The sequence below is a fragment of the Mustela nivalis genome (assembly GCF_964662115.1).
Source record: "Mustela nivalis genome assembly, chromosome: 15".
In the NCBI taxonomy this organism is placed as follows: domain Eukaryota; kingdom Metazoa; phylum Chordata; class Mammalia; order Carnivora; family Mustelidae; genus Mustela; species Mustela nivalis.
The window spans coordinates 17562591-17590576 of NC_139034.1; the positions used below are offsets into that span (position 1 = coordinate 17562591).

Below are 27986 nucleotides of genomic sequence, written 5' to 3' on the forward strand. Positions count from 1 at the left end.
AAGGGACAGCCATCTTTTTTTTTTTTTTTTTTTTTTTTAAAGATTTTATTTATTTATTTGACAGAGAGAAATCACAAGTAGATGGAGAGGCAGGCAGAGAGAGAGGGAAGCAGGCTCCCCGCTGAGCAGAGAGCCTGATGTGGGACTCGATCCCAGGACCCTGGGATCATGACCTGAGCCGAAGGCAGCGGCTTAACCCACTGAGCCACCCAGGCGCCCCAGCCATCTTTTTTAATGTGCTCAGGAAAAGCACCGTAAACCGTTTAATGCCGAATCTACTGAATCTTGGAAGACCTACCTATATAGTCACTGGTTTATTCTCTAACTTAACCTGTTGGAATTGGTCTATCTATAGGGAAGGATAGGAATGAGTTAATAAGGCTACTCTGGGTTTGCTGCAAAAAATATTACAATTTTTAAGGTCATAGTGCATAAGTAATTCTGACTATAGTTTCCTGGTACCTTTTGTTTTTGTTTAGTTTATATTCAGAATTAAAATATAAGGCTTAAGCTGTTTTTTAAACATTCTTGTTTAGTTCTAACATCTACTTTTAAAAAGAACTATCCCTAAAGTTTCATGAGGAAGTGTGCTATTTCTGCTTCTCAACTTCTCTCCTTACTTTTGCATAAAATCATCAAGTTTATCTCACCATTATTCAGCCTATTTATGAGATTCTCAGGTTACTTGGGAAATGTTTATTTGGGCATGAACTTATTTTTGCCTGGTTCATTTTTTTACATTTGGGTTTTTCATTGGTAAGTCAATACTGATACTTTATTATTAACTGAAGTTGTTTGTTTATATTAGAGTTCATTTTCTGTATCGGTCTATGGATTTTGACAATTATATAATGTCATGTATACACCATTACAGTATCCTACAGAATAGTTTCACTGCCCTGAAAATCCCTTGTGTTTCATAGCACCCCTCACCCAACCCTGGCAACCACTGATCTTTTTATTGTCTGTGGTCTTTTTCAAAATGTCATATAACTGGAATCATACAGTATATAGCCTTTTCAGGCTAGTTTCTTTCACTTAGCAATGTAAGTTTCCTCTACATCATTTCATGGTTTGATACCTCATTTTTTTGTTTGTTTGTCTGGTTTTAAAGATTTTATTTATTTGAGAGAAAGAGTGAAAGTTTGGGGAGAGGGAAAAGCAGACTTCCTACTGAGTGTGAAGCTGGAAGCAGGGCTTGACCCCACCCAGGACACCAGACATCATGACCTGAGCCAAAATCAGTCAGACATCTAACTGAGACACCCAGGCACTCCATAGCTCTTTTCTTTTTTATCACTGAATAATGCTGTATATGCATATACCACTTTGTTTATCTGTTCAACTACTGAAGAACATCTTGGTTGCTTCCAGGTTTTGGCAGTTATGAATAAAGCTACTGTATCATGTGCAGGTTTTTGTGTAGATCTAAATTTTCAACTCATTTAGGAAAATACCAAAGAATATGATTGCTGGCTTTTATGGTAGGAATATGTTTAGTTTTGTAAGAAACTGCAAACTGAATTCCAAAGTGGCTGCATCATTTTGCTTTTCCATCAATAGTGAATGAGAGTTTTTCTTGTTCCAAGACCTCATCTTTATTTTGACTTGAGCCATCCTATTATAAGTGTGTGTAGTAGTAGCTCATTGTTTGGTTTATTTAACTGCAGGGTTTTGGGGGTTTTGTTTTTGTTTTTGTTTTTTCCTGATTAAGATCTTTGTTAAAGTGAATAGGAAAAAGGTGAAATTTTTAAAAATACATTTAGGGGGGCACCTGGGTGGATCAGTGGGTTAAGCCACTGCCTTTGGCTCAGGTCATGATCCCAGGGTCCTGGGATCGAGTCCCACATCAGGCTCTCTGCTCAGCAGGGAGCCTACTTCCTCCTCTCTCTCTCTGCCTGCCTCTCTGCCTACTTGTGATCTCTCTCTGTCAAATAAATAAATAAATTCTTTTAAAAAAATACATTTAGGTAATTTTTAGTATCTTTAACTAAAAGTCTTATTAGAGAAAGAGGTTGGGTATTTTGTGCAGGTGGGATTTTTAACTTAGATGTTTATTTGGCTTTTTAGTGATTATAACTATTTCCTGTTACTTGAGAAATGAAAATATAAAGAAGTGTTTTGTTTGTGCTTCTGCAAAGAGTTCTCAGTTTGGTCTTTACCTCATCAACATTGATATGACTTATTTTTCCCAAAACTTTTCTCAGTTGAAGATTATAGGATCAGTTAAAGAACCTATTGTTTTAAATCAGTTTTTACAAGAATAATAAGTAACTGAATGCCATATTTGTGAAACAAAATAGGAATTTTTAAAAACTATAAATGGGATTTGATAGAGCTACATATAGCTTTAGAAACCCTATCTGAGCATTATTGCTTAGAAAGTAGATGTGTTCAACAACAGAAGTATTTCCTAATCATTGCTAATTCATTCAGCCAGGAATTGTGGTGTGACTATAATATCAGACATTGATTGTAGTTGCTAAAGACAAGCTTTCTACCTCAAGGAGCTCAGATTCTAGTAGGGGAAATAGGAATGGTGTATGATAAACTCTGCTGGAACATATGGTAGCAACAATCACTTAATCTCATGTTAGGGACCACTAAATTTTTCCAGGGGAGGGAGTTTCAAAATGGAAGTCTTTAAAGAGGATATTTGAGATCAAGAGAAATAAAGAAAGAGAAACAGTTTGTACAAAGGCCTAGAGTAAAAGAGTGTGTTCTTACGGGATATGCAAGTGGTTGTGTATGGCTGAAAAGTAGAATGTGAAAGAATGTCCTAGAAATTAAGAAGCCAGATCATGAAAGTCCTTGTTACTTGGGAGTTTTGGGGTTGTTTTGTTTTGTTTTGTTTTGGAGAGTTTAAGCCCAAACTTGAGAACAAGATCTTGAAAGGTTTTCAGCAGATCAAATTTGGTTCCGTGGTGTTTTGGTAAATGTCTTTTGCATTATTCTTTGCCTCCATGATACCATAGTGCATGTGACTTAATCATTAGAACATATAACGTTCTGTTCTGTATTCCACTTGTGTGGAATTTCAAAAAATTCCTCCTGCTATATTATAAACTCTTTGAAGTTAAAGCTGTCTTGAATTGCATTTCCCAAAGTGTCTTATGTATATTATATATTTGTTGAATGGGGGCAGACATCCTTTGAGACATCCCCTTTTGGGAGGAATCAACAAACTGAGAAACCATTTCAGGCTAAACTTTACATATATTCTCCCTCCCAGTATAGATGAGACTTTTTGTTTTTAAATACTTGTAGGGATGGGGCTTCTGCATGGCTCAATTAAGCGTCTGACTTTGGCTCAGGTCACTCCGGGGTCCTGAGAGGGAATAAGCCCCATATTAAGCTCTGTGCTCAGCAGGGAGTCTGCTTCTCCTCCTTCTCCCTCTGCCTCCCCCCGCTTGTGCTCTCGCTCTCTTTCTCTCAAATAATAAAATCTTTATAAAAATAAAAATAAATACTTTCAGAAAATGAAAATTCACAATCCAGGGCATATACATCCTCACTGAATTATTGTACTGTTTCAGGAAAGGATATTACCAATAGTAAACATAAAAGTTGTTGCACAATGAAGTCTAAAATGGATCAAACAAATGATGTTACCAGCCCACCCCTAAATTCTTGTCTTAGTGAAAGGTATGTTGTGTTATATTAAAATATTTAAATGCAACTTTTTTCTCATATGCTATTTGTTTTATAGAAATGCATCTAATTTTCATGCTAATATTTTGACTGATAGCCTGAAAGGATTTTCTATTTTTAAATAATCTTCTAGGTTGAATCCTTTAATACAATAATTTTTATATTAGAGACATTTACTTTATTTTCCTTATAATGTTGAATTCATTGCTTTTTGTATCTTTTCAATGATTTTTTTAGTTACAAAAATAATGATGAAAAGCAATGACCTTGAAATAGCAGCTTAATATAAATAAATTATTTGTGCACTTGGAATCTTTTAAGAGAATATGATGTTTTTATAGATTCATGTTACATAATTTTTAAATTCAAAACATACAATTCCTAGGAGCTGAAATTTGTGAAATGTTATATATTACTTTTAGTGGACATTTTAAGTATAATTTGGTAGTTACTTACAAAGTAGACATTTTAAGTATAATTTAGTAGTTACTTACAAAGTAGTTACTTTGTTACTTAAAAAGCAAACATCATGAGATGTTTGCTTTTTAAAAAGTAACAAAATATTAGAAAGTAGTGTAAGTCTAATAATTGTGACTGAGAATCCTTTTTTTCAATAAGATTAATGTTTTGTTTCTTCTTGCCATTTCTGTTATCTTTGGATAATCTGAAGGGTTTATGTGATTTTTTTTTTCATTTTAGTCCTTTTCTACGATGTACACATGTAACACCACAAAGAGAGAAGTCAGGTATGATTAAAAACAAGGCTTTTTATTTCTAGAAGACTCTTAAATTTTAATAAATATAAAATTTAGTAATTTTCCCCTCATTTTACCCCCAGTGGTATGTGGAAGCTTATTTCATACACCGAAGCTTATGAAGGTAAATATTCTGCCTGGTTTTTTATTCTGTAGTAATTGAGAATTTGACAACAGAGTCTTACATTTGCCCTGAGATTCACAAATATGTATCTACAATCTCACATAGGCATTCAGTAAATGATAAATGAAAAAAACAATCATCAGTGCATTTCTGTGAAATAAATATTTTCTTTATTTCCAGGGTCAGACACCAAAACGTATTTCTGAAAGTCTAGGAGCTGAGGTGGATCCTGATATGTCTTGGTCAAGTTCTTTAGCTACACCACCAACCCTTAGCTCTACTGTGCTAATAGGTAATACTAGCAATTAAGTATTGTGTAAGACAGTAGATGATGTTGGTATAGTGTCATCTCTAAGCCTTCTGACAAAAAGAATATATGAAAAGATAAGTAGTAATTAGATAATACTATCTTTGAGAATTGTGTTAGTAGTTCAGAATGATTCTACTTAGTGTAGATTGGAACAAATCACAAATACCTAAAGTGGTGTTCTAGGAGTATTATTCTATAGAAATTCATTTATGGGCAAGCCAGGATTTTTTAAATTATTATTTTAACAAAAATACATTCAATTTTGATTTCTCTTTAGCTCAGAATTTAACTGGTTTTTGTTGTTGCTTAGATGAGATAACAGAGGTAAAAGCATGTTAAAAAGTACGAAGTATTTAACATAAAGTATACTTTACGATAGTAATATTATCTAAATAAATGCTTAAGTCTATAAGCTTTGTCTTTTAAGTCATGATTCCATAGCTCTATCTGATTCCCTAAGTCTTCATGGATAGGAGCACCTAAAGTCAGGGTCATCAAACCAATGTCTTAGAAGCACCTTATGAGTGATACTAAGGAATTGAATGTAGCTTATGTTGATTGACCTTTCTAATTACAATACTTGAGTCAATTTGTTTGGTTTCAAATGCACCGTTTACTTCAGTAGTGTGTCTTGTCTGACCAAAAAATACTGAAGTTTTCACATTAACTTTAGGGTATGGCGTATAATACATTATAGATAAATTGAATTTTTTTTTACAGTCAGGGATGAGGAAGCATCTGCAGCTGTATTTCCTAATGACACTACTGCTGTAAGTAAATATAACAACTTGATTATGCTATTGCAGTGGCTTACAATTTTAGAATTCTTGAAAAATTACTTATCTTGCATTTTTTCATTCCTTAATTTATGATTTATTTAAGCCTTTAGAAAGTCTCTAAGTCTGATCCTATATGTGATTTTCTTGACTTCATATGAAGTAATTCTGTCTCTGAGGTTGAATATAAATGCATAGGGAGAGTTTTTATACTAGTGACTTTAAAGTATAACTTTTGCAGATTTGTAAAAGCTGTTTTCCCAAACATGATGACAGTCTGAAGAAAAATGATAGGTGTATCCCTTCTGGGCCAGACAAAGAAAACAAAAATCAAAGAGAAGCTAAAAGTCAAGGTAAGTCCTTCTGTTTAATTGAACTGCTATTTTTAACTGACATCATTGAAGTATTGCTCTTCCTTTCTTGAAGAGAAAATACGTTGTTTGATTTTCCTTTCATTCTTGGTTACTGAACATACTGTGCATAGAAGGTAACTTGATTTATTTTTTTAAATATTTATTTATTTGAGAGAGAGGGAGGGAGCAAGAGAGCACGAGCAGGGGGAGGGGCAAAGGGAGAGGAGCAAGCCGACTCCCTGCTAAGCAGAAAGCCCAAAGCAGGGCTGGATCCCAGGACCCCGAGATCATGACTGAGATGAAATCAGACCCTCAGCTGAGTCACCCAAGGTGCCCTGAAACTAACTTGATTTAAATGAAAATGTTTAATCATGGTAAGATAATACCATTCAAGATGCTATTGTAGGGGCATCTGGGTGTCTTGGTCAGTTAAGCATCCGATGCTTGGTTTCGGCTCAGGTCATGATCTCAGGGTCCTGGGATCCAGTCCTTCGGTGGACTCAGCCGGGAATCTGCTGCTCTTCCTTTTTCCCTGCCCCTACCCCAGTTTGTGTGCACTCTTTATCTCAAATAATTAAATCTTTAAAAAAAAAAAAAAAGAAGAAAAGATGCTATTGTGACACAAAAACAAAACAAAACCTGTAACTCAGACCTTACAGAGAGAAGAATAAAACTAATAATCAACAAATACGAAGGTCTTATTTTCTAATTACAAGGTAATTAGGGTATCAGGGGTACCAAAAGTTACCTAATCAGATTATTGGAATATTGCATTCTTGGGGGCACTTGGGTGGCTCAGCTGGTTAAGCATCTACCTTCAGCTGATGTCATGATCCCAGGGTCTTGGGATGGAGCATCACATCGGGCTCCCTGCTCAGTGGAGAGCCTGCTTCTCTCTCTCCCTCTCCCTCTGCCCTTCACCCCGTTTGTGCTTTCTCTATGGCATTTGCTCATGCTTTCCCTCTCTATGTCAACTAAATCTTTAAAAAAAAGGAATATTGCATTTTTCTTAGTATCTGTGTGTGTATAAATATGTAGGATTGGATAACCGTGTATATGTGTATGTGTATAAAATCATATTTTACTCTCAGTTATTGTAGGGCCACAAACCAAAAGCTGAATGCTTAACCAACTTTACCATCCAGGTGCCCTAGGCCACAAAATTAATTTGGAACATCTGGTTTGATAAAACCTAGAATGTTAAATTGCATATGTATAGTAAGATTAAGTGAGTTTTAAGTGTACAGAGCTAATAAAGAAAGGTTATTGGGACCTGGAGTATGAATAAAAGGCTTTGGGGACATTGGAATCGATCCTTACCAGAAGAACGGTAGAAGAGTGGCACTCCCTTCCTCTCCCCACCCCCAAAAAAGCTAGCACTCAGGATAACCCTTTAAATACTACTTTTTGTGTTATTTAGTGTGTACTATTTCTATGAGAAAGGTTGCAAGAATAGTATAAATCATATGACTATATTTTGAAATGTTATTAATATACTTCTGTTTTAAATTTAAACAGGTTCGGGAAAAATGTTAGGGAATTCATTTGGTAAAATAAATAGCTGCAAAGACCATTTTGGAAAGTCAACACCAAATGTCCTAGAAGATGAAGTATGTGAAACAGTTGCAGATGTTTCTGAAGAAGATAGTTTTTCATTATGTGTTCCTAAATATAAAACAAGAAATCTACCAAAAATAAAAACTAGCAAGACTAGGAAAAATATTTTCAATGAAACAAAGACCAATGAATGTGAAGAAACTAAAAAGCAAATGAAAGAAAATAAACATTCATTTTTATCTGAAATGGAACCGAATGACAGTGATCCATTAGATTGGAGCGTAACAAATCCGAAGCCCTTTGGGAATGGAAATGAGAAAATCTCCAAGGAATTTATACCATCTTCCGCCTCTGAATGGTCCCACCTAACTCTCTCGGATCTAAGTGGAACCCAGATGGAGAAAACACCTTTACTGCATAGTTCTTCTTGTGACCAAAGTAATTCAGAAAAAGACTTCACAATTACAGAGAAAGAAAGCACCAACTTTATAACTTTGGGAAATTCTTCGCCACAGATTTCAAGTGTACCAAAGTATTCAGAGATAACATTAAATAAGAAGACAGTGGTAAATAAGATAGATGAAGAGCAGTGTCTTGGATCTCATGAAGATTCTGTTCTTTCAGGAAAGCGAACAATATCTGAAACTACTATAATACATTCTCCACTTCATGGTATCAGAAAGTCTATATTCAGAATAAGAGAATCACCTGAAGAGATGTCCAGGGCAATGTTCTCAAATCATATGACTGATCTAAACTCTAAAGGAGAAATTGATACCCCTGAAAGTACACTGGAAAAATATACTATTTGCTCACAGAAAGAGGATTCTTTAGGTTCAATTGATAATGGAAGCTGGCCAGCCACTATCAGACGTACTTCTGGAGCTTTGAAGACTTCAGGTTTAATATCCACTTTGAAAAAGAAAACAAAGAAGTTTATTTATGTTATAAATGATGAAACATCTTATCAAGGACTGAAAACACAGAAAGACCAGGAATTGGGACTAACTAACCATTCAGACCAATCTGAAGCAAATGCTTTTGAAGCATCACTGACATTTACAAACGCTGATTCAGGTATCTTTGGGTGTGTGTATCTGTGTGAGTGAGAGAGAATGGTGCAAGTAGTTTTATGGATGGTGACAAGTTGTCTTATTTGAGTATGTGTCTCTCTTTAATCTTTCTAAAAAATATACTGCCTGCTTTCTTTCTTTTGTTTCTTTTTTGGTTTTCCTTCTGTAGTTCTTTGGTTTTTTAAAAATCTCTCTGTCTTCTATTCAATGTGAGGCAATGTCTATTTTTAGACCTTTGATTACCAATGTTCAGAATCATTTTATTCACACTTGCTGAATGAGTTTGCATAGTAAATATACAATCATCACTCTTGAGACAGAGCATGTGATACATAAGAATCAAGAATTTGACTACTTCTGCTTTGATTTTATTGTATACAAAGTAGACAATTCTGTAAATATTTTGTGCTGTTTACTTTATATTCTCTAAGTCAGGTAAAAAAGATAAGAAAAAAAGCTAATTGCTAGCTAAGTTTAATGTAAGCCAGTTCTAAAATAAAAGTGATTTTTGTTATTTTTGTTACATACTTTTTTAAATATGTAGAGATTATTTAGAGTTATTATTGTATCTCTGGTTGTCAGAGTATGCACAATGAAACTCAGTTTTTATTTGAGCAATGATTCCTTTATCAGTAGCTAAATTGTATGTTAAAAAGATAATTTCATCTTTCTTTGAGAAGATTTTAGTGGGTGGAATATCTCTGTGAATATTGGGTTTGGTGGAACTGGACTACAGAGGAACTGTTTGAGAGTTGGGTTAATTTCCAGAGAAAAATGTCTGATACTGTGTATGTCAGAATTAAAATCAATGAAAGAGCTAATATGTAGTGGTGGTCACTGATTAAATAAAATGAGATTAATAATTTTGATTTGCTAATAGGGAATTCAGAGGATTGAAAAAATTAGAGCACTTTAACTCATTTGCCTTTATAATTGAGATTAGATCATACTTCAGGCATTTCATCTGTAGAACCTGTTTTTATTTTTTTTTTAAGATTTTATTTATTTATTTGACAGACAGAGATTACAAGTAAACAGAGAGAGAGAGGGAGGGGGAAGCAGGCTCACTGCTGAGCAGAGAGCCTGATGCGGGGCTCGATCCCAGGACCCTGAGATCATGACCTGAGCTGTAGGCAGAGGCTTTAACCCACTGAGCCACCCAGGTGCCCCTAGAACCTGTTTTTAAAGATTGGTTTTGGGGGAGGCATACCTGGGTGCATACAGTTGGTTAAGCATCCGACTTCAGCTCAGGTCATGATCTTTAGGTCCTGGGATCAAGCCCTGTGTCAGGTTCCCCACTCAGCGGGAGTCTGCTTCTACCTCTCCCACTGCCCCTCCCCTCATTCATGCATGTGCGTGCATTCTCTCTGACTCTCTTTAGCTCTTGCTCTCAAAGTTTTTAAAAAATAAAAGTTGATTTTTTTCAATACCAAAGACCGAATTATCTAAAGGAAGTGATTACTTTTCTAGTTCCTTTCCTTTGCTTTGCTTTTTTTTTTTTTTTAAAGATTTTATTTATTTATCAGAGAGAGAGGGGGGAAGAGAGCGAGCACAGGCAGACAGAATGGCAGGCAGAGGCAGAGGGAGAAGCAGGCTCCCTGCCGAGCAAGGAGCCCGATGTGGGACTCGATCCCAGGACGCTGGGATCATGACCTGAGCCGAAGGCAGCTGCTTAACCAACTAAGCCACCCAGGCGTCCCTGCTTTGCTTTTTTACATGCTATTATGTCAATATTAACAATGAATTTTTCCCAATTTTATTTTCCAGTGAAGTACTTTTGAATCTTACTTATGGTAGCTAGCTGCTTTCTTAAACTACATACTAATTTTGATTGAACTGGTAAATGTTAGAAAAAAATATTAAGTCCTATTTATCTTTAGTTGGAAAATGTAATAACTTGAAATAGAGTATATTTAGAATTCTTTGTTTTAAGTCTGACATTCACTTCTTACTTTTCATGTAAAATGTTTTACATACTACTCTTTTGACTTGGTGGAAAATACTTGATGAATGTAATTGATGGCACTTCAATTTAATTTTGTCACTTTGTGTCTTCATGCTTAGGTTTTTTACATTCTTCTTCTGTCAAAAAAAACTGTTCACAGAATGATTCCGAAGAACCAGCCTTGTCTTTAATCAGCTCTTTTGGGACAATTCTGAGAAAAGTTTCCAATAATGGAACCAGTTCTGTTAATAATAAAACAGTACCTCAGGATCTTGATTATAAAGAAACAAAAATTAATAAGGAAAAGCTGCAGTCATTTATAACCACAGAAACTGATTGTCTATCATCCTTGCAGGAAAAACATTGTGAAGATGATGCAAAAAGTCAGAGAGTTTCAGATACAAAAGAAAAGGTCTTGACTGCTGTAAGTTACCCTCCTGTGCCACATTCAGAAGTAGAAGGTTGTGGTATTCACTTTCAATCTCCAGAAAGCTTTTCATCTGAGCATGATAATACTAGTCTAACTCCTAGCTCCAGAGATCCTCCATCAAACCCAGTCATGACTTGTAGAGGAAAAGAATCATATAAAATGTCAGAGAAACTAAAATGTAAGAATCATGAAGGTGGTTTTGAATTAATCAAAAATATTCCCATGGAAAAGAATCAAGAAATGCATGTTTTAAATGCAAATTCTAAAAATACTGAGGTGTTGTCAACTGAAAAATATGTAATAGTAGCATCACCTTCTATGAAGGTACAATTCAACCAAAATACAAATCTCACCACAATCCAAAAAGACCAAAAAGAAACTACTTTAATTTCAAAAATAGCTGTCAATCCAAACTCTGAAGAACTTTTCCCAAATGATGAGAATAATTTCGTCTTAGAGATAACTAATGAAAGTCATATTCCTGTTTTAGGAAATATTAAGGAACTTCATGATGCAGACCTCTGTTGTGTAAGAGAACCTGTTCTCAAAAACTCTACCATGATGGTATATACAGACATGGATGACAAACAAGAAGCCAAACTGTCGATTATGAAGGATTTTGATTCATCAAACATAGATGATCTTACAGAAAAGAACGGAAATAGCATAAAGCAACAACTAAAAATGACTCTAGATCAAGATTCAAAATCAGACATCACCTTGGATGTAGTTAGGAAATCAAATGGAAATAATGACTACATGAATAATTGGGCAAGACTGTCAGATCCAGTTTCAAATCACAGTTTTGGAAATGGCTTCAGAACAGCTTCTAATAAAGAGATAAAACTCTCTGAACACAACATTAAGAAAAGTAAAATGCTCTTCAAAGATATTGAAGAACATTATCCTACTAACTTAGCATGTATTGAAATTGTTAATACCTCATCATTAGAAAGTCAAAAGAAACTAAGCAAACCTCTCACACTTGATCCACAGTCAATTAATAGTGTGTCGGTGTTTGTGCAGAGTAGTGCTTATGTTTCTGATAGTGAAAGTGGTCATATAGCCCCTCCAACTTCATCTTTAAAGCAAGATTTTAATTCAAATCATAATTTAACACCTAGCCAAAAGGCAGAAATAACAGAACTTTCTACTATTTTGGAAGAATCGGGAAGTCAGTTTGAATTTACACAGTTTAGAAAACCAAGCTACATAATAGAGAAAAATCCATTTGAAATGCCTGAAAACCAGCTGACTATCTTGAATAGAACTTCTGAAGAATGCAGAAATACTGATCTTCATCTCACAATTAATGCCCCATCTATCATTCAGGTAGACAGCAGTAAGAAATTTGAAGGTATACTTGGAGGTAACCAGAGGTCTGCTTGCTTATCAAGAACCAACTGTAACAGAAGTGCTTGTGGCTCTTTAGCAGATAAAAATGAAGTGAAGTTTAGAGGCTTTTATTCTGCTCGTGGCACAAAACTGAATGTTGGTAGTGAAGCACTGCAAAAAGCTAAGCAGCTGTTCAGGGACCTTGAGAATATCATTGAGGAACCTTCTGTAGAAGTAGATACAAGAAGTTTCTCCTCAGGTAAATGTAATGATTCTGCTGTTTCAATGATTCAGATAGAAGATTGTAACAATGATAAAAATTTTAATGAGAAAAATAATAAAAACCAACTAATACTACAAAATAGTATTGAAATGACTGCTGGCATTTTTGTTGAAGAAAATACTGAAGGTTACAAGGGAAATACAGAAAATGAAGATAACCAGTGTACTGATGCCAGTGGAAATACTCATAACTTGGAATCTGTTAGCAGTGATTCAAATAAAAATGATATAGTTTATATTCATGAAGAAAACAGCTTGCCATATATTAATCAGCACAACATCGATCAAAACTTATCTAGCCAGCTGATGAAGGAGGGAAACACTCAAATTAAAGAATGTTTGTCAGATTTAACCTGTTTGGAAGTTGCAAAAGCTGAAGAAACATTTCATGTTAATACGTCAAATAAGCAACAGTTCACAGCTAATACAATGGGACAAAACATAAAAGATTTTGACATTTTTGATTTATCCTTTCAGACAGCAAGCGGGAAAAATATAAGGGTCTCCAAAGAGTCATTAAATAAAGTTATAAATCTCTTTGATCAAAAATGGACAGAAGAGGAATTGAATAACTTTTCAGATTCCTTGAATTCTGAATTACTTTCTGGCGTAGATATCAACAAAATAGACATCTCGAGTTATGAGAAAACAGAAAACAGTGAAAGAAAAAACAAAATAATGAAAGAAAGTGACCTAATTGGTACTGAAAATAAATTACTGACCCTCCAACAAAGACCAGAAAGTGAAATCAAAAAGATCAAAGAACCTACCATGTTGGGTTTTCATACAGCTAGTGGGAAAAAAATAGAAATTGCAAAGGAATCTTTGGACAAAGTGAAAAATCTTTTTGATGAAAAAGAGCAAGGTGATAGTGGAGTCACTAATTTTAGCCATCAAGGGGCAAAGATGTCCAAGGACAGAGAGAAATGTGAAGATGGGCTTGAATTAGCATGTGAGACCATTGAATTAACTGCACCAAAGTATGAAGAAATGCAGAATTCTCTAAAGGAAAAAAAACTTGTTTCTAGTGAGATTGTGGTGGCACCCAGGCTCTTAAGTGGTAATTTGTACAAACAAACTGAAAATCTTAAAATATCAGATCAAGACTCTCTGAAAGTTAAAGTACATGAAAATACAGAAAAAGAAACAGCAAAAAAGCATATGATTTATACAAATCAATTCACTTATTCAGCTATTGAAAATTCACCTTTAGCATTTTACACAGGACATGGTAGAAAAATTTCTGTGAGTGAGACTTCACTATTTGAAGCAAAAAAACGGCTTAGAGAAGGAGAATTGGATAAACCAGAAAAAATAAATACTGCCATGGTTATCTGTTTAAAAGAATATCCTGATGATTGTGTAGAAAATCCTTCATGTGGAAATAGTTCAAGTAGTACCATATCTGAAAATGACAAAAATCCTCCCTCTGAAAAACAAAGCTTGACCTATTTAAGTAATAGTACCGTGTCTAACAGGTATTCATACCATTTGGATTTTTGTCATTCCAGTGAGGTATATAAAAAATCAGAATATCTTTCAAAAAATAAAGGTGATAATTCTGTTACTGAACCAGTAGTGAAGAATGTTAGAGAAAACACTATTTTTTCTGAAATAACATCCACTGTAAGAGAAGCAGACACAGACCCACAAATTATAAATGAAGATATTTGTGCTCAGAAACTTGTGACTAACTCCTTGTGCAAAAATGAAAATACAGCCATTAACGTGGCCATATATGACTCAAATAATTTTAATTCAATTCAGAAATTGAATTCAGATTCAAATAATGCTATACCTGCATACAGTACAGCAAGTAGTAAAAGAGTCTTTGTTGCACACCAGACAAAAGCGACAGAGGGATTTACAAACAACTGCAGTATGATAATTAAGCAAAACCCCAAGAGTAAATCAGACACTTGCCACATGAGAATTGTGGCAGGTTATCCTAACACACTGGATGATTCGGAGGATATTATTTTTCCTGACTCTCTGGATGATGCAGAACATCAATCGTCTTCACGGAAGGTTCTTGCTGGCATTCAAAGTGAACACACTTTACAACTTAACCAAAGTATATCTGGATTGGAGAAAGTTTCTGAAATACCAACTTGTCAGAATAATTCAAAAACTTCTGATACATGTAAACTTAATACAGGAAAGCTTCCAAAGTCAGTCTCTTGTACGAATGCTTGCGGGATTTTTAGTACAGCAAGTGGAAAATCTGTACAAGTATCAGATGCTGCATTACAAAAGGCAAGGCAGGTGTTTTCTAAGATAGAAGATAGTGCCAAGCAACTCTTCCCCAAAGTATTTAAAAATAGTGAACATTCAGACAAGTTCACAAATGAAGAAAATGCTATGCTACAAACCTCCCAAAATTTACTCTCATCTACTTTCTCCGGATTTAGCACAGCAAGTGGGAAACAAGTTCCAGTTTCTGAAAGTGCTTTATGCAAAGTTAAGGGAATGTTAGAAGAATTCGATCTGATCAGAACTGAATGTGGTCTTCAGCATTCATCTACATCTAGACAAGATGTATCAAAAATACCTCCTCCCTCTTGTATTGATAAGAGAACCCCAGAACAATGTGGCAACTCCAAATTGGAAAAGGCCTACAATGAAGAATTTAAATTATCAAGTCACTGTAACATTGAGAGGGAGTCTTCAGAAAATCATCACTCCATTAAAGTTTCTCCATTTCAATCTCAGCTGAAGCAAGACAAACAGCAGTTGCTATTGGGAAGCGAAGTATCTCTTGTTGAGAACATTCATCTTTTGGGAAAAGAACAAGATTTACCTAAAAATATAAAGACAGAAATTGGGAAAACTGAAACTTTCCCTAATCTTCCTGTGAAAACAAATATAGAAATTTGTTCTACTTATTCCAGGGATCCAGAAAACTATTTGGAAACAGAAACAGTAGAGATTGCCAAAGCTTTTATGGAAGATGGTGAGCTGACAGATTCTGAACTGCTAAGTCATGCCAAACACTCTCTTTTTACATGCCAAAGCACTGAGGAAATGGTTTTGTTAAATTCAAGAATTGGAAAAAGAAGAGGAGATGCACTTGTCTCAGTTGGTAAGTGTCTATTTTTTCCTTTTAGGTTGCCAGTCACTTAAAATTAAGTCTTTAAAAATCATGGAATGTTAGCTGAAAGCAGTTCAGGTATTATAACCTGTATTTTTATAGACTTTTATGTATAGTTTAGGGGAATGGGATTTCACTCTTGATCTGAGTCTATACTAAGAAACATGTTTTATGTTCTTTAATGTATTTTTAGAGATTATTAGAATAGTTATAATTGAGAAATTACTATAAATATTTGTTTCCTTAGAAAATCTGAAACTTCTATCCTTATAACAGCCTATATAATACAACCTGCTGTTTTCAAGTAAGTATGAGTGTGTATATAGAGAGAGCACCCAGAGGTTCCACAACTCTGGCTCTTAACGAATTTTAAAAGTAGGTTACAGCTATGGTGCTGGTTTGCCTCCCTTTTTTTTTTTTTTTTTTTAAATCTAGGAAGTATTCTAAAATCCATTATTTTTAGCAGATAGCATTCTGGTCTTAATGCTATTTGGACTATAGTGTAACTTCTCTTTTTAAATGTATATGTAACAACTAAGTTCAATTAGGTTAATTGGAGGTGTGATTTTTTTTCTCTTAGTATTTCTGACTAGGAATAAGCTTAAATAATTGAATCTGTTGATCAAATACAATTAAAGTAAATGCCATAACTAACTTTCCTGCTTTTAAGTGGATGATCTTAAATAACTAGCTCCTTTTAAAAAACTTATCAACTCATAGACTTGAGTTACCACAGGTCTTGTCCAGTCTCTTCAGATGACAGGGAAAAACAAGGAAGCCAATCAGTTCACTTTTTCACTTGGTGCCTTCAGTAACCTTGCTGGGTACAGATTTGCCTAAGTGTTATCCAGGTCACATTATATACCAAGTTTATGTTATGGGAATAGTAGTAAGTTTATGATACTTACTTTAAACTTTTGCTGGGCTCCAGTAAAAATTCTGAAGTGCACATGCTTTAAGAGATTCATAACTCTTTTATGGAAAATAATGGCTTTATTTATAGGAACCCATTTTGTTCATGCATATTCACAAATGGGTTGGCCTGCTTAGGGGGAAAAAAAAAACCAACTCAGACTTCTAATAAATGTTCTCAATAGCATCACTGTTTAATTTCCCTCACCTCTATTATATATAAATATATAGGTTAACCACCTTCTGGCTCCTTGAATAGTACCGGCCCTTGTTAAATAATTAAATCACTTCATAATCTAACACTTGATAAAAGCTTATATGGATAATTTTACTTCTTATTAAATTTATAAATTTATTCCCTTTAATAAAGTATCAGAAAGCAAAGTACCTATTATCACGTATTATCTTAGTATGACATGAATATGCATAACTTGAATTATGATTTAATTTTATTCTCAGCCTTTGTAGAATTTTTAAATAAGTAATACTGTAATACTTTTAATTATATATTCTTGTAATTTTGGTAATTTTACAGTCTTTTCTTCTACTCATTCTAATTTAAGGACCTACACAATAAATTTCTTCTCAAGTTTAATGCAGAGTTTATTTGAAGAAATTTTGTTTGTCCATATTTCCAGTAAACCTACAATTACATTCAGTGCCAGTATATTTTATTAGAAAGTAGTGTATCTTCAGTAACTGGTAACGTGTTTTTATCCCTAGACCCTATTAGATAGTGGTGTTTAAAACAATTCCAAAAAATTGATATTGATAAATGAATTGTCTCTTTCAAAATAGAATAGTTGCTATTTAAATTATTATTATGTATTTTTTTGCCTAATAAATTGTAAGAGTCAGTTCTTTTAAAAACATGTATGGAAATTTTTTTTTAGGAGAACCCCCAATTAAAAGAAACCTGTTAAATGAATTCGACAGGATAATAAAAAATGAAGAAAAATCTTTAAAAGCTTCGAAGAGCACTCCAGATGGTAAAATTTGCTTTGCATTCATATCTTTTCCCTATTTGTAGGTACTACACACAGTATTTTTAAGTTCTTTTTCTAAGCTTTCTTGGGTATATAGATAATTGGATAAGACTTTACAGTGTGGTTTGCTAAAGTTACATCTTGCTTTGTTATGTGAGCTCTTCCTTCATAACACCTGGTATGATGTGGAGGTTCTCTATAATTGGGAAGCATGAAGTAATTATAAAATAATGGCTTTTTAAATTTAAAAAAAAGCTGTAAAAATTTAGTAAGATAAAATTTAGTATAATAATTTAGTATAAAAATAATATAGTACAAAAATTTAGTACAATAATTTAAAGCTTAGGTTCTGTAATCTAGTCACGTTTTTGACTGATCTTCACCATTCCACCAAAATCACTCTTTCTTAAGTGATATGGTGATCTCCATGTTGGCAAATCCAGTAGCCATTTCTATGTCATTTGGGTCCATCTTTCAGCCACATTAGACAGTTGTTCACTCTTCTGAGACTACCACATCCTCTTGGTTCTCCTCCTGTATAGCCACTTCTCCATTGTCTTTGCTGGCTTTTTCTTATTTGTTCCTTTCTCTAAACATAGGAGTGCCCCAGGGCCCTGTCCTCAGAGCATTTCTCTGCCTAAGCTTCAGTGACTACCAAAATTGTATCTGCAGGCTTAACCTGTCCTGGACCTCCAGACTTATTTATTTTTTTGCCCTTGATACTTTTGTACTTATATTGCAAATAGGCATTTCCAAGTCACCACAGCCAGTGCTGAACTCCTGATTCCATCTCTCTACCAAACCCACTCTTCCTGTTCTTTCCTTTCTCACTGTCATTCTGCCAATTGACACATCAGAACCTTAGTGTCCTCATTTACTATTTTGTTTCCTCATACTCCACATGCAGCCCATCAAGTGATATAGGTTCTCCTTTGAAATATAACAAGAATCTGATCATTTCTTCTCACCTCTGCCCATACCAACTTCATCTAAGCCATGGTCATACCTTCTAACTCATCTCTCTGTTTCTGCCTCTGCCCCTCCTCCAGGTTCTCAACACAGCAGCCAGCATCATCCTGGTAACAGAAAAGTCAGATCATGCTCCTTGATTGCTTAAAACTCTCCATGGCTTCCTATCTCATTACCATGGAATACTTAAAAATAAATAAAACCTGTAACTATTGCTCACTATATACCTAGTTCCTGGGTTTGGAAGAAGTCAGGTAGTGAGGAATAAATGATTTAGACTATAGAGGCTTAGTTCTGAAACACATGGAATAAATCCCACAATAAATCTTTTATGACTGTGTAGAGATCTTTCTCATTCTTGTTTATGGTTGCATAGCACTTGATCGATTGGCTATATCAATGTATTCTAGTTTATTCAGCCAATCCCCTACTAATGAACTAGTTGAAGGTTTAAGAAGTACAAGTTGTGGGGTACCTGGTTGTCTTAGTTGGTTAAGTGTCCAACTCATGGTGCTCACGTAGTGATCTCAAGGGTCATGATGTTAAGCCCTGTGTCAAGCCCTGTGCTCAGTGGGGAGTCTGCTTGAGGTTCTCTCTCTCACTCTTCCTCTGCCCCTCCCCCTACTAATTCTCATGCTCTTTCTCTATTGCTCTCTAAAATAAATAAATCTTTTTTTTAAAAAAAATAGTACAAATTACATACTGAGATTAATATCTAAAGTTTAGCTTGCAATCATAAGACTAAATTTTAAATTCGATATTTGCATGGCAGTTAGCAAACACGTTTGAGTTATGATTAATGTCAGCTGATTAAATTTATACTGACTATATATTTACACTGAGCTATTTGGTATATAGTCATCAATTTTTGAGTCAATATTTCATTTATAATATCAAAATTTTATGTAAATATTTACAATACTGTGTAAAAACAAGCATACAAAATAAAATCTCCCATTAGATTTTCATTAATACATAATGTAAAATACATTTCCATTAATACATAATGTGAAATATTTTTCTAGGCATCTTAAAAGACAGAAGCTTGTTTATGCATCATATTTCTTTAGAGCCAATTACCAGTGGACCCCTTCGGTAAGACATACTTTGTTTTGTATTGTTTTGTTTTTTTAATTCTAATAGAGTGTAGGAAAGCTACAGTTTTTGAAAATAAATATTTCTAAAAATAATAATGCCACTAATATGCAAAAAGAAGTTAACACTTCCCTTTTTGAAATAAACTACAAGATTAAGTAAGTGTACTTTGGTAGTACTCTATAGTGCTATTTGGTAGTATTTTATAGTGCTATTATTATCTTATTTTTCAATTTCTTAACATCTTTGGAAAGTAGACAGATTTTATTTCAACTTTATGGATAAGAGAGATTAAGGGAATAAATCAATAAATAAAATCAATTTCAAATATATCTAAAAAGATGGCATGTATTGAAAATATCTCTTGCCTCTCCACCCTCTCAAAGCCTCCACCCAAATTACAAAGAGGATCTTTTTAACTTACAAATCTACAAGGACAATTCTGAGAGAAAAAAACAAATTTTGGAACCCAGAAGCATGAAAGACTTAGAAAGCCCATAGAAAGCTAAAACCTCACACTGGAGCAAGCAGAGAAGCTACCCAGTTCCCCCCAAAGAACCCAAGAAAGACTCAAATTGGCAGTAGCATGTTCTTCTGAAGGTGAGGTAGAAAATAGATCAATTCAAAATCTGTTTAAAAAACATCTATATCCCCTCCCCCACTGCAGGCAGCCAGTTATCCCTTTTGTGCCAGAAGACCAGAAGGTTATTATCTGGAAAAGATGAGTTGGAGGGATTCTGAGTTGGGAGGGTGGAGATACAGCAGGCACATTTGGGAAGCACTGAAAACTGAGATTAAGTAAAAAATCTGTTTATTGAGTAGTGAGACTCCCCAGCCTCCTTCCCACACTTGGCTCCCAAATACTGGCAATAAGACTCTAGGTGGAAGACTGAAAGATTTTTTTTCTGGGGAACATGACTAGCTCAGTACAAAAGATTATAAGTATTGACAGTTGCAGGTACTCCAATGAAACCACATAGCCTGAGCACCAGGCTGTAATGCCAATAGCTGAAGAGCCCCACCAGCACACACTTCACTCTTAAATAAGAAGATAGAATCAAGGATCACTAGTTACTAGAAGAAAGGCTCTCTGAAAGATAATATCCACAGTACAAAAACAAACAAAAAAGAACGGAACTTAGAGGAAATAGATCATGCAAAGAAGTGAATGAAATTGCAAAAAACTTACTAATATTTTCAGGATAGAGAACATATGGCATCCTTAAAATAAGAATTTGCTATAAAAAGAGTTCTTATAAAACTATGATGGCAAATTAACTCAGTAGAAGTAATAGAAGATAAAAGTTATGAAACCTCCAAAACTACAGAATAAAAAGAAAAGATGAAAGAAGAAAAAACAATTAGAGAAGTCAGTCCTATAGGCCGAACATCTGAAAATTTGGAGTTTGAGAAAGAAGGAAAAGGGATAATTTAAGATACTTTATTCGTACTGAAGGACAAGAGTTTCTTTGATTAAAAGGGCCCTCTGAATCAGCACTTGAATGAAATGACTCACAATAAGGCGCATCCTTGTGAAATTATAGGGCAAAAGGAAAATGCTTAGCAAAATGCTAAGGGCAAAAGGAAACCTTAAATTTTCTAGCAGGCAAAAAAATCACATTTTCAACAAAGTTGCAAGGGTCTTAATGGTATAAATTCTCTTTGCTGTTAACAAGAAAGGCTAGAAGATTATGGATTCTATAATGTATACTACAGATCACTGCCTTTAAAATTCTGAGAGAAAATGATTTCCAGCCTAGAATCCTATCACTGACCAAGATATCAAATAAGTTTTGAGGTAGACATTTTTCAGATACAGAGTACCAAAAGTTGTATCTTACACACACCCAAGACAGGGAGACCACAGTGGCTGTTTTTCAAAGCATATGGGAGAGAAAAGATTCAAAATCATAATGGGGAGAGGAAAGAGCCCACCATGTTACACTTGGAGAAGCCTCAAAAACTGAGAAATTCATGAAACTTGAGAATTGATGATGAAGAAGGAAGGAGCCAGAACAAGGGTACAGGTTGAAAATACATCCCCTCCTCCACTCTATGAAGCTAGACAACTACCGCTAGACAACTACCTCTTGTGCACTCTAACAGAAGAATAGGGTTAATTCTCCATGGAGGGTACATAATTAAATATTGGCAATCAAATACATAACTTGGGAAGCTGGGGAGGCAAGGAAGAGAGGAAGGAGGGATGGAGGGAGGAAGAGAGAAAGAAAAGAAAGGGAAAAGGGGGGAGGGAGGGAAGGAGGAAAGGAAAGAAAGAAAGGGTGTTTAGTAAAGGAGAAATATTAACAAAGAGCTAAATCATCCCTTTCCAAGTGGCTCTTCAAGAAGTAGTTACAGAGATGCCATTTAGGGATAATGTATTTGAGTATCATAGAAGCATCCAAAATTGTAGAAAGCAGTTGTGAAACCTTTTCTAGCTGGTAAATTTTTTAGTCCAGGGCTATGGTTTAAATTATGTTTAATGTTACCTTTTCAAAAATAATTGTTTGTGGCCTTGTTGAAAATAATCATTGATCTGCACTTCTGGGATATATTTTCAAGCAGGCTACTAATATACATGTTTTGAATGTAGAAACCCACGTGATTTTTTTGTTTGTTTGTTTTCATTTTCAAAAGCAGGTTGTAATATTTAAAGTAAATACTTATTTATCTGCATATTACCTTAATTTATACATATAATGAGAAAATCGTCTTGTGCATTTAAGTAAGCATGCATAAATTCCTAAAGATCTTATTTATAGTGTACAGATGTCACCTTACCAATAATGTTTTCCTTACCAGCCTGTATAAAATATTACTTATTTATTTCTGTTGGACACTCCCTGTCCTCCTTACCATGCTTTATTTTTCTCTATAGCATTGAATATGAATATTTGTTTGTCTGTTTCCCTCCACCAGAGTATAAACCCTGTGATTTTATTTTGTTCCAATTATATCTTCCAACCAAAACAGTGTCTAGCACACATAGTAGGAACTCATGAAATATTTAATAGCTAGGGGCTTCTGGATGGCTCAGTCCATTAAGCATCTAACTCTTGATCTTAGCTCAGATCTTAATCTCAGGGTCATGAGTTCAAGCCTCATTTGGGCTCCACACTGAATGTAGAGTCTACTTTAAAAATAAATAAAAATAAAATATTTGATGACTAGATGACTAAATAAATGAGTTCTAGGGTAACTTTGAGTTCCAGGGACTCAGGTTTGATTAAAAGGAAGTATGGGATTTTCAACAAAATATCAAATATGAGGAAGAACATGTATGCTAGGAAAGGTGATTAATTTAATGTTGAGTTTGAGATGAGTGTGGAACATCAAGGCAGAGGTATATGGTGCTATCCGAAGTTCAACGTGCAAGAGTAACACCTGGGGCAAAGTTGGGCTTGAAGATACAGATTAATACTTTTGTTATATGATAATTTAAGCATTTGAAATGACTCACATTACCCAGGGAGAATATCTAGGGAAGAAATCCAAGTTTAGAGATGGGAATTTTTTTTAAGAGTCAGAGGAAAAACCAGCAGGAAAAAAAAAGGGGGGGGGGAGAAGAAGAAGAAGAAACGTAGGGACAATTGTGGTATAGATATTAGTGGAGGGCACCTGGGTGGCTCAGTGGGTTAAAGCCTCTGCCTTCAGCTCAGGTCATGATCCCAGAGTCCTAGGATCAAGCCCCCTATCAGGCTCTCTGCTCAACGGGGACCCTGCTTCCTCCTCTCTCTCTGCCTGCCTCTCTGCCTGCTTGTGATCTCTCTCTGTCAAATAAAGAAATTTAAAAAATCTTAAAAAAAAAAAGGGGGGGGTGGGAAGAAGTCAGTTTTCAGAGGCCAGGTAGAATGAGTAGTTTACACACAAAGCTGTATGTGTATAGGCACTTGGGAGGTCTTTAGCAACTTTATTGAGAAAAATTTCTATAGAACAGTGGGAGAAATGAGAATTCAATGAATGGAAATTGAGGAAGTGAAAATAGCTTGTTCCGATTACCTATTCAGGAAGATTGGCCATGAAGGGTAGGTCACAATGAGTATTAGCTCAAAGGGAAGGTAAGGCTAAGAAAAAAGTGTTTCAAGGATGCACATGACTTTCTAGCTAAATGAAAGCACTAAAAAATAAAGGTATAAACAGGTGGTAGAAAGAGAAAAGAGAGGTAGAATAATAATTCAAAAAGTATGTTTCTTGAGGAGACTGAATTATTAAACTAGGTGTCAAGAGTATAGGTGAGGGAAGAGGACGAATAGATAGAAACTTCTCTGGTAAAGGATGTAAGTAAGGAGTACTGTGATAGAACTAGAGGAGACAAACAAGATCCATGTTTGACATTATGTGAAGTAAGTAGTAGAGGCTGGACATCAGTGTGTGAGAAGTTAGACTTGAAAATTGTGGTATTGTCTTGGATGGCAACCGTAATGAAATGCAAAACAGTTGCTGGGGTATGATTGCCTTATGGCAGTTGAGGTTGGGGTGGGGGAGGGGGAATAAAGTATATTCCAAAACATTTACATATATGTCCATTTATTGGTAAATAATCAAATATTTTCTCCTCGTTGTAGCACAAGTAAGGAACGGCACGAAATGCAGAATCCAAATTTCACCGTATCTGGTCAGGAATTTTTGTCTAAATCTCGTTTTTATGAACACCTGGCTTTGGAAAAATCTTCAAGCAATTTATCAGTTTCAGGGCAGCCATTTTGTACAGTTCCTGCCATAAGAAATGAAAAAAGGAGACACTTGAACACTCCAGCCAAACCAGTGAAAGTCTTTGTCCCACCTTTTAAAACTAAATCACATTTTCACAGAGATGAACAGTGTATTAGCAAGAATACTAATTTGGAAGAAAACAAACAAAACCCAGAAAACATCGATGAACATGGCCCTGGTGAGAGTGAAACAAATATTAACGATGGTGGAATTCATCAGCTTAAGAAAAATAACTCCAGTCAAGCAGCAACTATAATATTCACAAAGTGTGAAAAAGAACCTTTAGGTATTGTGTGAAAATTTGTGTTGATATGTTTTTGCCTTCCAGTTAGATGTTTCTCATATTTAAATAATGCCTTGAGGATTTTACCCCTTTTGTGATGATTAATAATTTCAGAACCTTTTTTAATGCTTTTAGATTTTTCCTAAGTCCAAATACTAGATTTAAAGTAATCTAATGTTTCTTTCAAAGGTAACTACTGTGGCCTTTCTTACTTTAAAAAAAAAAAAAAATTGAACAATCTAAGACTGCTGTTACTGGAATATATATTTAACAGTCTACTGGCTTTTTTTTTCCAAATTTAAAATAAAAATAATAGATTTATTGTTTACAAGTTGAAATTTGCTTACCCCTGAAGATTTAGGCCAAATTAACCCCGAAAATTAGAGCAAATTCATATACGACTTTATAAAACAAAGGTTGTGCTTTTTAAATGTTCGTACAAGTTTATTTTTTGCTAACTTATTCTTTAATAGATTTAATAACAAATCTTCAGAATGCCAGAGATATACAGGATATGCGGATTAAAAAGAAACAAAGGCAGCACATTTTTCCACAGCCAGGTAGTCTGTACCTTGCAAAAACCTCCACTGTGCCTAGAATCTCTCTGAGAGGAGCAGTGGAAGGCCGAGTCCCTTCTCCGTGTTCTCATAAACAGGTATGCTTTTGCCCACAATGCTGCTAACTTCTATAGTCAAGTATAATTTCATTTTATTAACTAGTATCTCCTCATTGTTTTGTTCAAAGAAAGAACAAATGAAAGTGCGAGTGGATGAATAAAATCATTTTGTTTCCTAATCAACCAACAGTGGCAGCCTCCTTCTCTGCTGCCTTATCCCGCTAAAGTGATCTGTGCTCCAGAATTCACGTTTCTCTTCCCCCTTCAAAACATACTCATTTTTTAAAAAAAAAGATTTTATTTATTTATTTATTTGTCAGAGAGAGAGAGAGAGAGAGAGGAGCGAGAGTGAGCACAAGCAGGCAGAGTGGTAGGCAGAGGCAGAAGGAGAAGCAGGCTCCCTGCTCGATCCCAGGACGCTGGGATCCCAGGACACTGGGATCATGACCTGAGCCGAAGGCAGCTGCTTAACCAGCTGAGGTACCCAGGCGTCCCGAAACATACTCATTTTATTACTATAGTGCTCTGAGGTGTTAGAAGAAAGTAGTCTACTTGAATTTGAAGTGTGAATAACTCATAGCCCTGAATTCATTAAGAGCTATTGCCATTTTTTAAAAAGCATTCTTATTAAGCCAGTTCTGTCTAGTTAGAATTTTAGGCAATGGAAAGGTGAACATAATATGATAATATTATTAGGTAACATTTATTGAATAGTTTTTGTGCGCTCATCACCCTTCTAAGTACTGTGCCTGCGCTGGTTCCTTCTTACTCAATCTTCACCAGCCTCTAAAGGAAAGGCACATCATTTTGTTCACTGTGTGCAAATGAGAGAACTGAAGCACAGAGGGGGTTAAGTAACTACCCCAATGTCACTTAGCTAGTAAGTTTTCCTCTGTTGGACGCAGTTCCAAAGTAAAGAGTGTGACTCCAGAGTCATATCTAAACAAAGGGAAAGATATTTTAGATGAAGCATGCTGGGGTGGAAGTAGGCTAGGCCTGTGTACAGATCTGAGCTCCTGATGTCAGATCCCCTAAAATACTTACACTTTTCACTGTTCTTTCCTTTCTGAATTTTTTTAAGAGATTTTGTAAAATATTAAATAACTTTTTTATCCCCAAAGTGACTTCCTATGGCAGCTGTAGCAGGAGGCATACGCACAAGGGGAATGCAAAGTCTATTGAATGTAGGAGTCATTTATATTATATTAAAATGTTTAGCTTCTAGTAAGTAAGTTAAAGATTTTGATGGTGAATATTTTAATATTTAAATGAGAAATTTTGTAAATTCAATTTTGATTTATTATAATTATTATTATTCTAAGAAACATTCTCTTTTGTTTTGTTTTGTTTTTCATTCATTATTAAATTTTTCTATCATTTATTTTATGCAGCTCTACATGTATGGCGTTTCCGAACATTGTGTAAAAATTAACAGCAAAAATGCAGAGTCTTTTCAGTTTCACACTGAGGATTATTTTGGTAAGGAAGGACTATGGTCTGGAGAGGGAATACAGTTGGCTGACGGTGGATGGCTCATACCCTCCAATGATGGAAAGGCTGGAAAAGAAGAATTTTATAGGTATTCCCTGCAAAAAGAGATTGTGTTAACTTTTCTGTATTCTACCATCTCTTTGTCACATATCTCTTTAAAACTTAGTAAGTTGGCTAGAAATCAAATTTTTATCTAGTGACTAATTTTAAGTATATTGTGGTTCAACTGGCATTCTTTTGTAATCTTTTAAAAGTGAATTATAGTTTGTCCTAGAATTTAATGAATTGGTTTTTCTTAAATTGAGACATTTTTCATATGCGTTTATAGAATACTGGTAAGAAAAGATAAGTTTGAGTGACCTTACTGTAGATACACACACAGACACACATGCACTTATATCCTATTCCCTTTCATTATAATGTATATAAATACCAGAAGCTAAGCAGAAATACTCAAGTGTCAGTAATACCAAATAACTAGTAAATTTACTGCCCTAAAACATCAACAGTTTAAAAACTATATAACCTCTTTATAGTTCTAATGTTTTTATAAAGGTGATTTAAAATTTTTGCTATCAATGATGAAATTAGCATGCTAAGGGCAAGAGAGGAGAAACTTTTTTCTAATGTGCTTATTTTTTAAAATCTGTGTATGTCTTTTCAAAATTTATAGTTTGGGGAAATTGGTAAAACATTTTACCTGAAACTTCTGTTATGTTTTTGGAATACTTTAAGACAGGAATATGATTTACATCTTGCACTTGTCTTCCATAAATATCTGCTATCAATTCTAGATGGAAAAGTATACTAAACAGTTACATTGTTTTCTTGTATTAAGTATGTATTATACCTGCAGAGTATAAAAGTTAAGAGTAATTATCCTATAATCAGGTGAGTATGATTCATAACTTTGTTGAAGCTTAAGCTGTTTTTTTGAACATTCAACACATATTTATTGAGGACCTACTTGTGCCAGATAAGTCTTCTGGATACTCAGGATAACAAAAGAAAACAGAAATCTTTGCTTTAATAAGTCATACATTATAGTAGAGGGGTTTGGGGTGGAGAAGGAAAATTTTAAAAAGAAATAAGTTGTGTAGTATATTAGAAGGTGATGAATACTATGAAGAAACTGGAAAGAGCATAGCTCGGGTGAGGATAAGTGCAATTTAAAATAGGCTCAGTTGTCAGGAGCCTTCACTGAGGCCCTGACATTTGGTCAATGTCCTGAAAGAGGGC

General features: G+C 34.7%; 1 protein-coding gene across 5 annotated transcripts in view; it reads left to right on the forward strand.

Moving 5' to 3' along the window:
- The window catches only part of BRCA2 (BRCA2 DNA repair associated), a 60521-nt gene that overhangs the window by 6436 nt on the left and 26099 nt on the right, over positions 1 to 27986 (forward strand). For 4 of the 5 annotated variants that reach the window (XR_014303126.1, XR_014303127.1, XM_082700303.1 and 1 more), the window contains exons 4-16: positions 3537 to 3645; positions 4351 to 4397; positions 4490 to 4530; positions 4711 to 4822; positions 5561 to 5610; positions 5858 to 5969; positions 7488 to 8603; positions 10664 to 15673; positions 17488 to 17583; positions 19575 to 19644; positions 24210 to 24643; positions 25114 to 25295; positions 26648 to 26835. Coding sequence is in view for 3 of the 5 variants with exons in the window: in XM_082700303.1 (XP_082556429.1) it covers positions 3537 to 3645; positions 4351 to 4397; positions 4490 to 4530; positions 4711 to 4822; positions 5561 to 5610; positions 5858 to 5969; positions 7488 to 8603; positions 10664 to 15673; positions 17488 to 17583; positions 19575 to 19644; positions 24210 to 24643; positions 25114 to 25295; positions 26648 to 26835 (7567 nt within the window). In the remaining 2 variants the exon portion in view is untranslated. The remainder of the gene's footprint in view (positions 1 to 3536; positions 3646 to 4350; positions 4398 to 4489; positions 4531 to 4710; positions 4823 to 5560; positions 5611 to 5857; positions 5970 to 7487; positions 8604 to 10663; positions 15674 to 17487; positions 17584 to 19574; positions 19645 to 24209; positions 24644 to 25113; positions 25296 to 26647; positions 26836 to 27986) is intronic. The other variant, XM_082700304.1, reaches the window with a different exon arrangement.